The 13,300-nt window shown below is 41.8% G+C and overlaps 1 protein-coding gene across 5 annotated transcripts in view; it reads right to left on the bottom strand.

The window, feature by feature from the left end:
- EVL (Enah/Vasp-like) overlaps positions 1-13,300 on the bottom strand; it is a 142,159-nt gene that overhangs the window by 70,154 nt on the left and 58,705 nt on the right. For 2 of the 5 annotated variants that reach the window (XM_063399357.1, XM_063399359.1), the window contains exon 1: positions 5,510-5,662. The exons of 1 other annotated variant lie outside the window; for it this stretch is intronic. In XM_063399357.1, the coding sequence (XP_063255427.1) occupies positions 5,510-5,520 (11 nt within the window). In that variant the 5' untranslated portion in view covers positions 5,521-5,662. Of the gene's footprint in view, positions 1-5,509; positions 5,663-13,300 lie in introns of those variants that run through there. 2 more of the 5 variants (XM_063399358.1, XM_063399354.1) reach the window with 2 other exon arrangements.

Below are 13,300 nucleotides of genomic sequence, written 5' to 3'. Positions count from 1 at the left end.
TGCTAGCTTGCTGTCTCACCCTAAATGGAGGTGTAACTCTTTATTCTGCAGATTTTTTACTTTTCCTGTGTGTAAAAGGCACAACCATCCCACCGCTGCTTTAAGAGGCTTCTCTGAAAACAGCCCAGAAAATGTTCCCTTTATAAAGCTCAGTGAGAATCTCTCTATTACTCTTTGTACATTATTTTAAGCACAAATCAAGCACCAATGGTTTCATGAATGTCCAGCAAAATTTTTTGGTTATTTTTAGGACCATACATCACTGATACTTATGTCAACTACATGTGATAATAAATGTGGGGCTTAGTAACACGATTCTGAGTATCCACATTCCTTCTCCATGATAAGAGTTTGTTATGTATTAGTATTTATATGCAAAGTATGCTTGTACACTTCTAGAACTTGCTTTATTTTCCTATTACACAAAAGTTACTGAAAATTTGGTATTTGATGGAGGTCCATCAAATTTCACACATGTAAAATATTGGGAATTCTCCTACTGATATTTTGTTTTACATTAACATGCAGTCAGGCTCATCCACCATAGGTAATGATGTATAAAAACATATAAAATTGAATCATAGAGAGGTCTTAATTACAAAATTGTTCATGTTTGTGCACAACATCTACTTCAATTTGCTACACTTTACTGTGGGGCAGATTAAAGACATCTTATTTAAATGTAGAGGGGAGGGGGTTCTTCTAGGGACCCCAAATCCTCATATTTACCCCTTTTTATTCTGAAAGCGTTACATCTGCGGGATGGCAAACTTCTGCACTAGTAGCATTTGTTTGCCTGAAGTTAAAGAAAGTCTGCTTAGTTTTGTTCACAGGTGATATCTAAAATGGAGTGTTCATAACTGAGATTTATAAAATATTGTTTCAATACTACAAAGCTGTAAATTAAGGAAAAAAGTTTGCAGATAAATACTATTTGTTTTATTCTGTCTGACACATTTTGACTCACTCTCATCCATCTCTTCTGTGTAAGATTCATCGTCAAAAACCAGCAAATTGGTTAAGTTGGATTTAACCCTTCTTGAGAGGGTCAGCATTGACCTTTCTTGCCCAGCCCTGGTGAGAGTGGGCAGCCACTTTGAGACAGTGCTGCAGGGAAGGTGCTTTTATCCTGGAATAACCCTCCTCTCCTCTTCCACCTGTTCAGAACCTGAAAAACACAGTCCTTTCTTCCTGACTTTTATAAAGTAAGCATATGATTACCAAAATCTACAGCCAAAAAAGAGCCACAGATGAGTATGGAATGGATAGCACCAGGAATCTTGGGAAAATACCTGTATTTTTTGTGAATTATCACATGACACTTAATGTGGTGGCTTGACATGACCTGGCTGACTGCAAGTAATTAAATAGGAGGAAGAAATATAGGAGGTGTGGGGTAACCAAATGGCAGAAATTACTGTGAAGGCTGGGAGTGGAGGAGCCGTGGATCAGATAGAGAAAAACCCTCCTGCTTCACTCTGCCTAGCCCAGTGGGTTATCCAAATATTCAAGTAAAGAGCTCAGGCTGGAACCACGAAAGATCTCTCATAGAGAATAAACAGGAAAAAGAGAGCAAACCATAACGTGTGGAGGAGAGTCTGGCTCTGAAGGGTCTGTAAGGCTTTTCCCTCTCATTCCAGACTGAGGAGAAGTCGAGTGTCCAAGCTGTGCTGTGCTCCTTCCCTGACCTGTTTTCTCTACTTACACAGTTATCCTCTTAGGAATAAAACTTTTGCAGCGCTTGGTACTGAGTGCCTGAGCCACCTCTGACCAGCAGCCCTGTGCAGAGCCTACAGAGTTATCCCAGTCCGACCCTGGACCCCCTGTCCAGCACCAAACCTCCCAAGGTCACACCTCTGGGGCAATGGGAGAGGTTTGAAATACTTTCTCTAGAGCCAGGACAAGGTCATACCGATTTTGGAGGGTCACCAAATCGTGCTCACAAAAAGTGTAACAAATGCACAACTAGCTAACTTTGGGACTAAACACCTAATTCTGTGGGCTTTAGTCCAACCTGCCAGGAGGACCTGGACTATCCTTCCATTATCCTTCATATTTACACACACAACTGTGTCCTTGGGACAGAGATTCCCTTAGCATAAACTCTGAAAGCTCCCTGATAGAAATCAAGATCTCATGCTTTGAACCTATTACGGCTCTACCTTGTTTCAAGTTGCTCATGATTCACTGACTTTCAAAGATGCTCTTTTCTGGTACTCACAGAAAAGGCAAACAGCTATTTATACAAATATTTACCTTATTTTTCATTTCCAGCTCCCATACATCCCCTCCCTGAATATTTGCATTATTAATAATTAAAAGTTATTTTAGATTGCTCTAATCACTTGTATTGGTGTGAGAAATTGTTGCTATTACTTAGCCCCAGGCTTGCCTTGCTGAAACCTCAGCCCAGAGAATGTGGGAGATAACACACAAGGCACTTAGCACATCTTACTCTACTTGTCCACCGAGTTTGCCACAGGAAGTCAGTCACACTTGTGTGGTTAAATGTGCCACGCAAGAAATTGCTGATGCTAACTTAAGAAGATGACAGAATACTCTCAATGTCAGCTTAAACAGCTAATGTAAATCCAAAATCCTGTATACAGCGATGTGTGATCTGTGCAGTCGAGATCTGTGTTAAACTCAGAATCAGCAAGCTACAAGTCATGTTCCTGCAGCATTTTAAAGTGTACTTCAAACACTAATATACTAATTTGCTAAACATTTTAATAGCTTTCACTTTAATAAATATAATAATGACTGGGATGCAGGGAAAGTGTTTCAGTAGTAACCTGAAACAAGGGACAGTTCTCTCTGACCACTGGATTTAGAGAACAGAAAGCCTGAGAGACTCTCTGAACACAAGACAGGTTTTTTGGGCTTATGTGGAGACCACAGCTGAGATCTGAGCTTATTGCAGATAAAGCTGCTGTAGTGCAGTGGCTCTCCAGCCTTCCCACCAGAGATTCACCACCAGCTCTGCTCATGACCCCACTTCTCCCTGGGAGCCTCATTTCTCCAGCACAATGTCAGTCACACTTCTGACTCCTTCTGGGACCCCCTGTTCCAAAGCCTACTTCCCTCTACAACCAAAGTTGCAGCACAGCCAGTGTCACCATCGTTCACCTTTGTCCCAGAGCCCTGAAAAACTTCCTCAAGCAATGCAGCAAGACCTCCCAGTGAAAATACAGCATTTAGCCACACCAATGGAAATGCCCAGGACTATTTTATAGCAGATATTTTCACAGAAGTCACACTCTCATATATAATATTGAGATGCCACAATGACTACCTCCAGTTTTTTTCTGAGCTCCACGTCCTGGCATTCCCTGAAAAACCAACCCATGGACGCAGTGGTCAGAAGTTCTCAATTTGCACTCCCTCCTGGTTGCCTGTCTGTGCAGAGAGGGCTACCCAACAGTGTTGCCCTTGCTTCATTCAGCCTGAAGTGAAGCCCAGAGAAGCTGCTATTTTTTGGTCTCTGCTCAGGCTTGCACATTCACACTGCAGATCTTTTGGTGCTGGAGTTTGTCTGCACTGCCAGCTGGAGATGAGCCTTTTGGACCAAACATCTGTGGAAGGTGCCTGGCCATCACCTTTCTCCACTGTTAAACTCTAGCATCTAAACAGTTTAATATTAAGTAGTTACAAGAAAATAGTAGAATTATGAAGCCTCGTTCATAAGAGCTCTCAAAAGAACTGGCGCTGTTAAATAAAGTCCTGACACACCTGCAAGACAAATATATATTTTACAGAGCAGGAAATGGAAATACTGGTACTTACAGTGCTATCAAAAATAAGATGAACACCAGTTCACCTCCATAAGAAAGAACATTCAAAAGTTACTTTCTGTTAGGAATAAGACATTAATTTTGAATTCTCCCTTACTACACTGGCATACACAGTGGGAACTGCCTTGTCCAGTATCTGCTGCAGATACCCACAGCAGACATTTCAGCTGGAAACCAGAGAAGACACAGTTTGTGAGGCACCCAGGATGCACACTAAGCCAGGACTTTGGCAGACGAGTTGCTAAATTTGGGAACACGCACACACAATCCCGGCATGACCGGAGACACTTGCATAACCTTCTGTCACCCCTCCATGCTCCTGAGCATGGGAAAAGCGAGTAGAAATACAAAAAAAATATACAGTATGCAAAACATGACTGCAGGAACAGATATCTCACCTGGGCCTGACTGTCAGTGCAGCACAGCTCAGCCCTCAGCACTGCCAGCTGAGTGTGTGGAGAGCCCTGACCTCGCGGTGCCTGCCGCGGCACTGAGATAGCACATCTGCCAATCAGTGCAGATCTGGGGCCAGCACTGAGGCCACACACTGATGCCCTCATAAGCCAGCACATCTGCTTAGTTTATGTTGCTGAGATTTTTAAACCATGCAGTGCTGTTAATTTTAACCCATCCCTCTTCTGCTGGGTTTTGCACACTGAAGCGTAACAATTCAAATGACTCTAAGGGGAACTCCAGTTATCAGCATCTCAACCCAGCACGTTAAGAAATGCCCAAAGAGATCTGCTCTGCAAAAGACACTTCACTGAGGAAGTGGTGTGATGAAGAGAAGTGCCACTGCTGCTGGGCATTGCTGCCAGGCCATGCCCAGGAAACTTTTCCTTCCAAGTTCCAACAACTGACTGCTAATGGAGTCTCCCAGTGGAGGAACTTCACTGCTCCATTAATGCTTTGAATCATGCAAAATTTCCTTCTGTGAAGGGTTCACTTTCAGATTTTACACACCACCTTGATGATACACTTTGGGAGTTCCTAAAAGTAAATATCAAGTAAATGCTTAGAAGTTTCTAAAAATGAGTCAAGTAAATGGCCTGGAGAAACACCAGGAACTCAATTAGACAAAAACAGTAAAAAAGCAACTCGACTGGATCAAGTTGCTATTAATATAAACTACTTCCCTTCCCCCTTAAATTACAGAAATAAAAACAAGAAGTACCTAATTGTGTAAAATATGAATTATGCAAAACCCCAAACTGAACTATCAAGTGAAAATACATGACTGAGGGTTCTCACTCATGGGCCAACCATATCTGTATTTCAGGAGAAAAATACCTTAAATAAAAGCTTTGAAAGATTATAATCATAACTAATGACCAGGAAAGGCAGACTCATAAGTGAATAGAGGAAATCAACATAAAGATCTTTCATTAAAGCTCATATCACTTTGCCTTGGTTTCCCTGAAATCCCAGAAGAAATGTAAATAAATCTATGACAATTCCCCTCGAGCTGATGGAGGCAGATCAGGAATGAAGAAGCTTCAAGTCAGCTTCTCCCTCACTGCCAGGGGATGCATATTAATGTAGCATTGCCATAAAAGCTTAATTACCATTTTATACAACTATAAATTATCCTACCAGGCTATAACCAAAACACAAACCTTCTGTGTTTATCACAATACGTGCTCTCCTTCACATCCAGTCACATTCATTCTGGTCAACAAATTCCCTGCCAACAGGCACAGTCCCCAGATACTTACGTGCCTGCCATGGAGGAGGACCTGGTCAGAATCCCACAGAGGTAAAGGCTCAAAGCCGGCACGTGTGCTCAAATCCAAATATTCTATTTCACCTGAGCAGAAGACAAATTTGGCAGAGAGACAAGCCAAGAGTCCCTATGAAATCTTATAACCAAAACAGGAAAGGGAAGTGCTATTGAGAGACCAGGAGGCCAGGAAGTAACACTTATACAGCAGGGGCGGGGAAGGGACTTTAAAGAAGAAATGTATAATTTCTTATAGCTGCTTTGCTGAGCAAAAGTACAAACAATATAGATTAAGATTAGATGTGCCGTTGTTGCCTCATTGGAGGCGTGGATATTAAAAACTTCTCACACATTTTCTCAAGGCACGGGTTCACTGTCCAAGAAAAAGCAAAAGCAAATAAAGCTCAGACCCAGAGAAAAGAAATTGCTGTTATTCATTTATGGCACAGGTGTTTGCACAACTCAGAACCAAAGCCAGGGGCCCCGGTGGTACCACCTGGCAGCCAACCTGGCATCCTGCTGAGGCCCAGCTCCAGCCCAAAACTTTAACTGGCAGAGCATGGTGCAAATTTTCTCTCTCTCACTGACTTAGATGCCTTTTGCATATCTGCACAACTTGACCTGGAGCAGAGGATGCAGGGTGCAGGTACCAGGTAACTTCCCAAAGCACCTCATGAACTGCAGAGCTTCTCAGCTCTTGAAGAACTGCTGGAAACACAGTCAGAAGCCAGAGTTTACCATGAGGCACACAGACCTTCTCTGGGAGTCAGCACCAGAGGCTCTGAAGTCTCCACTAATGAGAGCAAAACCTGCAGAGCCCTCAGGAGATCATACAATTCCTGGCGTCCTTGTAGTGCTCTCAGAGTGCAACATACATTTGTAAAAGCTTAGATCCCTGTTTAATACAGCAAAAAGAGAGATGTGCAAGAAACAGGCTGAATTTGGCATGGCACATCAGCTACACAAACCACTCAGTGCAGTTTCTGCTGGGGAACAAGGGCTGCAAATGCTGCTCCATCTAAGCAGGGGAGCAGAGCGTTTTCACCTTTTTTTTTCCTGTTACAAGAGATTACTTTCGTGGTGCAACTGAAAGACCTGCAGAAGCTACTGCTGAAATGGCACCTAGTGAAAACATGGGTGTCAAAATCTGGCTGCTCTCACAGTTGGTAGTACATCGCCTGTTCAGCTGCTGCTTCCAGTTCCTCTGCAGAAAATCTCTGTATGACTGAAGAGTTTCAGTTTTCTGATGGGGGAATCTAAAAGCCAACAAGAATGAAAGTTCTCACTGACATTTAAGCACAGTTTTTTCTGTAGTTTTTTTTTTCTCTCTCTCTCTTTTTATTTCTTTCTGTTTAATGAAGCATTTTATTATCACTTTCTTGGGATTTCAGTTTGGCTGCATTTTCATGACACTACATCTTTCTGCTTTGAGATCTGTGTGGATGTTGGGCACTACCTTGTTTCATTCAAAAAAGGCCTGCTTTTCATGCATTTAAAATTTGACTTTACTTGGGGTCAAGTAGCAGTTTCTCTGTATAGCTCACACACTACTTAGACTATAATTGTAGAATTAGTCAGTGCAAATAGTGCTTTACTGCATGTATTAGAAAAGGACATCACCTGAAAAATGCATCTCCAAGTAAGTATGGACACAAATCACTAATGGTCCAGATCAGCCATGCTGGCTCCACTGCTCTAGACAGAAGATACAGGAAGATGGACTAAGCAAAGATCTGAGGAGCGTTTTTATTTCTCTGATGTCATGTGTCTGAGACAGATATGGTTCCTGATTCGTGGGGAAGGAGACAGCACTTTTGAGATAGAATAGTTCCCCCATTAAACCAAGCAGGTATTACTCTCCTTACACACAAGTATCAACTGCAATGATATCAGCTAGAAAGCCCTGGTTTTAAAGATTTGGTTCTCCTGAACAAACACCTTTGAGCATACCTGGAAACTCCCAGTCTCCCCCCTCCTGCTAGCACCATGCATGCTGAAAGCACAGCAAAGAGCAGGTCACTACTGACACATCCAATGTCACCCTGGGAAACGGTGACAGTGAGTAGGACAAAGCCCAGGGCTGCCTTTCCATGCCCCTGTCATAAGCCAAATTAATTTCATTAAGCACCACAGCATACATTCCAGCAGAAGTGCCTCTAATCACCTCTTTGCATTGCTAAAATGCCTCCATGTCCCTGCACTGGAAAGGGAGCACTTAGAAGGACACAGCACTCTGTGACAAATGACACATAAGACCGAGTAGCTGACTTCTATCCAGTCCTCACAAAGAACCATATGCTGGATAAACAGATTATTTCAGTCATGTGTTGAGATCTGTGTGAGCAGATCAGGATTCCTAAACACAGAAGAGAGGCTTTAGTTGCAATTAAGTGAATATTCCCATAGGTTTCCAAGCTGCATGTCTGCCGGCCATGTACTCGACTTTCATGTTCCAAAGACTCCCAAGTGTTGGATTTGCTTTCTTTTGGAGAGTTTCATGACCAGATGAATCGTGATTTGTATAAGACAATAACATTATGTATTTACAATCCTTAGAGGACTAGCCTGAGCCAGAAAGGTGAGTGCCTCAGCCTCAAAATTACTCATCTCCAAACACAAAACCTAGGCTATTTTTAAGAATGAAATGAAGCACTGGAGAATGCATTGCTTATAATATTTAAAAAATAAGAATCACAATTATAATATAAAACTGTATCCACCTGAGAGTTATTTGAAAGTAGACATGATTAAAATATTTTTTTCTTAATAAGCGTGTTTCAGACCTTCCAAATAACTATTTATACTTATATATCTGTCGGGTTTAGTTCTGTGTTATCCTCAAAAGGCATCATGTTATATTGCACAAATTTCAAAATTTGCATATGGCAAGTCTTTCATTTAATGATTTCCTGATTAAGAAATCTGGAAGTTCACACTGAAACGGTACACTCAAATTTCATAAACTACAAGACAGTTTCATGAATATATGCACAAATTATATGCAACAGCATATAAAATATGCAGTTATATATTCAGATTTGTAAATCTAATTTCACAGCTGTTAATAGTCTTTGAATATAAGACATTTCCTCATACACTGAGATTTGCAACTGTTAAACATGCTGATGAGGCAAAAAAAAAAATCTTTGTCCTCAGAAAGTTTAACCCTATATGTTAATATATGCTCTTGCTCTCCCAATCTCTTTTGTTCCATGCTTCACACTCATTTGAAAGGAACAAGAAAGAAACCAAACAGGAGAATAAAAGATACATAATTTACTATTAGGAGAGTTAAAAATGTGCAGTGAAGAGAGGTACCAGCTGCCACCACCAGAAAAACAATTGATCCTGCACTGAGCATATTTTACAAATTAGTCTTTTTGGGGATATTAATTTAGGATGCAATCCCATCACTGCTGAGGTCCAAGGAACTCTTTCCATGGATTTCAGAAGGACTAAATTCAGCCCTTTGTTTAGACCCATTCAAGTAGTGATAAATAAACATATGGCAGGAAAAAAAAATCTTTTAAAGGCCACGAGTTATGCAGGATTTGGGAAGCCCTGTTTTCCTTCTGGGAAGCCCCTGGCTCTCAAGTCATGCAGTGCCCTTTGCTAAGATGATTTCATCTCACCCTCACTGCTCAGAGGGAACAGCCAGCACTCACCTGCCTCCAAGGAGATGTTTTGGCTGATGCAAACAGCTTAGGTATTGCCTTAAGGAAATAAGTGTATTGCAAAGAATTAACTCCATGGCTGCCTTCAATTTTCCTCTCTATAAACTGTGATGAGCAGTGGGCAGTAAGCCCAGACCCCACGGTAAGCAGCATGGAACAAGTTATGTACCATATGGAGAGAAATAAACTGCCACTTCATACACAGGGTATCTAGAATGCCTTTTTTGCTTGAGTCAGCTAATTGTACATCCGCAAATCAGCACATTTATAACAAATGGGGCATTATGATATCATGGGAAATCTATTTAACATGATCAAAGTCTGCCAGGAAAAGTTCCCCTGAAATTACGAAAGTACTTAAGAGTCCTGAGTGCCGGGGACATTTTACAGTCCTTATTAAACAAACATTTTCACATTGTTTCATGGCAGATGGTGGTACCACGGGCTGGATCTTCTAAGGCTCCATGACAGCAGTCTCACTGCAGCCCCCAGCATGGGCATGTCCCTGCTGCAGGCAGGAGGCACCTCTGTACCTACAGTAGAACCAGCCACACCACCCACCCCTGCTCCAGCAGCAGGCAAAGAACAGCTCCTGGTCCCACCAGCAGCTCAGCTGGGGCATATTAATGTCCTTTCTTTTCAAGAAGCTGAGATTTACAGAGTTGCAAACCCTCCTCTACACTGCAGACTTCAAGGGGTGTACTGAGCTTTTCCATGTAACTTTTTTTTTATGTTAAAGCTTAACAATGCCCTTGATCTAAAGAGCCATTAGAAATTGTCTGAGTATAAATATAAACTTGCTTGGGGTACCAGCTGAAAAACATTCTCATATTTATGTCACCAAACACGTGCTATCCCCCAACATTGCTCCACAGCTGATGTATTTTCACCTTCAGCTTGCATTTTCTCTTAAACTTTAGTAAACATGATGAGTGGTTTTAGCAGCTGCAGGCATTGGTCCTTTCAACTGCCTAAATCACTTCTTTGTAGCTCTTGATTTATGGGGTGCTCATGTAAATTTCTGGGGTTTGTATTTGAAACAAGAAATACCAACTTCACAACAGTCCCAAAGCAAGACTAGGAGCTTCTCAGTCAAAACTAGCACTGCCTCAATTCTTAACTATTTAATGCTGTCCACCATTAAGAAATGCAATTCAAGCATCATGTGTTACTGAGCAGATAAAGACTTGTCTCATGAGACAACTCTATCCCACGCTGTGGGCACCACAAGCCCATGGAAGGGTTTCTGTCACAAGCCTGTCAGAGGCACAGGGTGGGTGAGGTACAGCCCAGCAGGTGTGAAGATAAGGAAAGGATTTCTGATGTAAGGGATGCTGGAGTAAAGAGAACACAGCTTAAGAGACTGGAGGGGAAGCAGCTGACCAAAAAACAATCAGAAATCACACATAACTGCATTTTTATCACTTGAAGTTCTCTAAAGAACTGTCTGATGTTCAGGCCATGTCGTTTGATATTCATTGGGAAAGCACTTTTCAAGACAGCAATCCCATCCCTAAAAAGCAAGGGCTCAAAGTGAAGGTTGTGCAGGCTCTGGAAGGCTAGGTTCACACCAAGATGAAGAATGCCTGGCCTTGTTTCTAGCCCTGTTTCTAGCCTTGTTTCTGTTATTTGTGTTTCTTGGAATAGGACAGGTTGGAAATAATAGCTGACTTATAGGCACAGGGAAACTTCAGCTTGCAGAAGGATCCCTGAAGGTGGAATGGGCACAGTCAGCTATTTTTCATGTCCACTCACCACACCTTTTACTGCCATGTAACACAACGTGGTGCACACATGCAGGGAAGCTCTCTCCTGTAACAAAAGCAAAGCATCCATATTCCTTCCACATTTTTCATGTCTCACAATAATCCCTTACAGCATTTAACAGGATGCTGAGGTAGTTTTGCATGAATCAAAATTTGATTTATCCTTGCTGAAGTTGGTGGCAAAATTCCTATTAGCAATTAGCCATTCCAGCTGCAGCAGAAACTTATCTTTTATATCATCTGTGTCATCAGTTAGGCAGTAGAACAAGGTAAATTATACTGGTCTGTTGAAGCCTCATCTTAAATCCAGTGCCTGCAATGAATGACATTGAATGTGGCCCTGATATTTGTAGATACACTTTGTCTGGGAAGAATAACAAATCACTGCTGGGCCCAAACAAAAAGCTGCACAACTGAGTCACAGTGTAAATTTAGATTAAGTATCTTCATTCTGATAAAAAGTGAACATTGCAAATTGACTGTTTGTAGGGTCCATCATGAAAAAGATGAAACCCTCTTCAAGGTGGGTATAAAATGTCACCAAATGTCAATAAAGTCTGCTCAAAAATCTATATTATTTGTGGTAATCAGTGTGGGAGGATGTCTCCTAAATTTCACAAAAAGAATAATTTTCAGATTATTTTAGTAAAAAAACCCACAAGGACAGCTAGCAAATGGAGATGTGTAGTAAGCAAATCCTTCCTCCAAAACTACTGATACTTTTTAAAACAAAAATTATCCTGGCAGCCCCTTCTTTTCCCCCTTTCCCTCCTTCGATTATTTATTGGCAAAGATTTTCCCCATTGCCTGGCAGATAAAAAGATTTTCTGAGTGCCAAAACTAAAACAGGATCCCTGAGCACATTTGTGCACCAGACGTGTTTGTGCACAACGTTTGTCAAATAATGGCAGAAATATTCTTCTTTACCATGATTTTTATCCTTTTCCTCCTAGCAACCTTCCCCCCTTATGAAGATTTTCCCATCACCATGCAGGGGCACCATAAAGTGCCCTTTCTCAGGAGCTCAGCATCTACTAAACACGTGCAATTGGCAGTGAATTGCTGCTCAGCCTGACCGTGTCCTGCCTTTGCCTCACAAAGGACACCACATGAATCACTCTCCTCTCCATCCACTTGGTGAGTGTCATAAACCACTGGATTTCATTCCTCTGTCAAACTAGGCTGACACTTTTGAATCTCCTGGTCAGCTACTGGGAGGGTGGTGGAGAGAAGGAAGAGGATGGACAGACAGAGAGGTGAAGAAATAAACCTTATTTCTAACTAAAGACAGGTTGTCCAAAGAATCACTGCTCACCTCTACTAGTACCCTCATCAGTTTGTTTATCTGATGACCACCACACCCTCCACAATGGCATGCACAGTTCCTTTCAAAATCAGCATCAGAATTACAGATTTTTTCCAAAAGTACACCTTTCTAGTTGTCTGGCATTTTTTTTCACTGTCTAAAACATGTAGGGGTTTTGTCAGCACTTCAGACTTGTCAAAAGCCAACCCCTCCATCCAAAGCTTAACATAAAAGTTCAGCCCTTGAGCCATTACACAGAGCAGGAGTGTTCAAAAGCCTCTGTTTGTGTCAAGATGTGCTTTTCATAATAATACCCCGGGTTTATTATAACACAACTGAAATCTTTAAAACTGTCCTTTTGCATTACTGATACAATGTTTTGGGAAAAAAAAAAGAGAAGTTACAATCGCTCACAAGTCAACAAATTACAGAAAGGACAGGTAAGAGAAAGCCTACAGAGAATGGGGAAAGCTTCAGTAGTGACTCAGCTCATTGTTCCTTCTCATTTCTTTCTGAACCTTCTGCAGCTCCACCATCTCCCAGGATCACAAATTCAGGGCTGAGGCAAGGTCATGGAGGATTTCTGGGGAGTAAGATAACACCTGCAGTGCATCTTCCACTGGGCCAGTGTTAGGGCAGCCCAGCCTCTACAGTAATGCTAACAACCACAGCCAAGTGGGATCAGAAGGCAAATTCGTCTTTCAAGTGCATCAACCATTATCTTTCAACCTCAACAAGAATATGGAAAGCAGCATTCAAAGCTGCATTATGATTAAATTGTTAATTAAAAAGCCCCAAAACAACTCAAGAGTTTTAAAAGATTCATTAAATTGCCATAGCCTTGGATGTCTTGCCCTACATCACGCCCTGGCTTTTCTCTAGGCCCCGAAGGCCTTATAAAAATCAAAACTGATACAGAACCCTTCAGTCAGTTCACAGCAAGATCCCTCACAGACAGCTTTATGACTGGTGTGTTATCAGCTGAGCAATGTTGCAGTGTTATTTGGTCTGCTGAAACCAACTCCCCAAAGTGCAAACAG

The sequence above is a fragment of the Prinia subflava genome, chromosome 5 (genome assembly GCF_021018805.1).
Source record: "Prinia subflava isolate CZ2003 ecotype Zambia chromosome 5, Cam_Psub_1.2, whole genome shotgun sequence".
NCBI lineage: Eukaryota > Metazoa > Chordata > Aves > Passeriformes > Cisticolidae > Prinia > Prinia subflava.
This window is presented reverse-complemented; position numbering and strand designations above follow the sequence as displayed.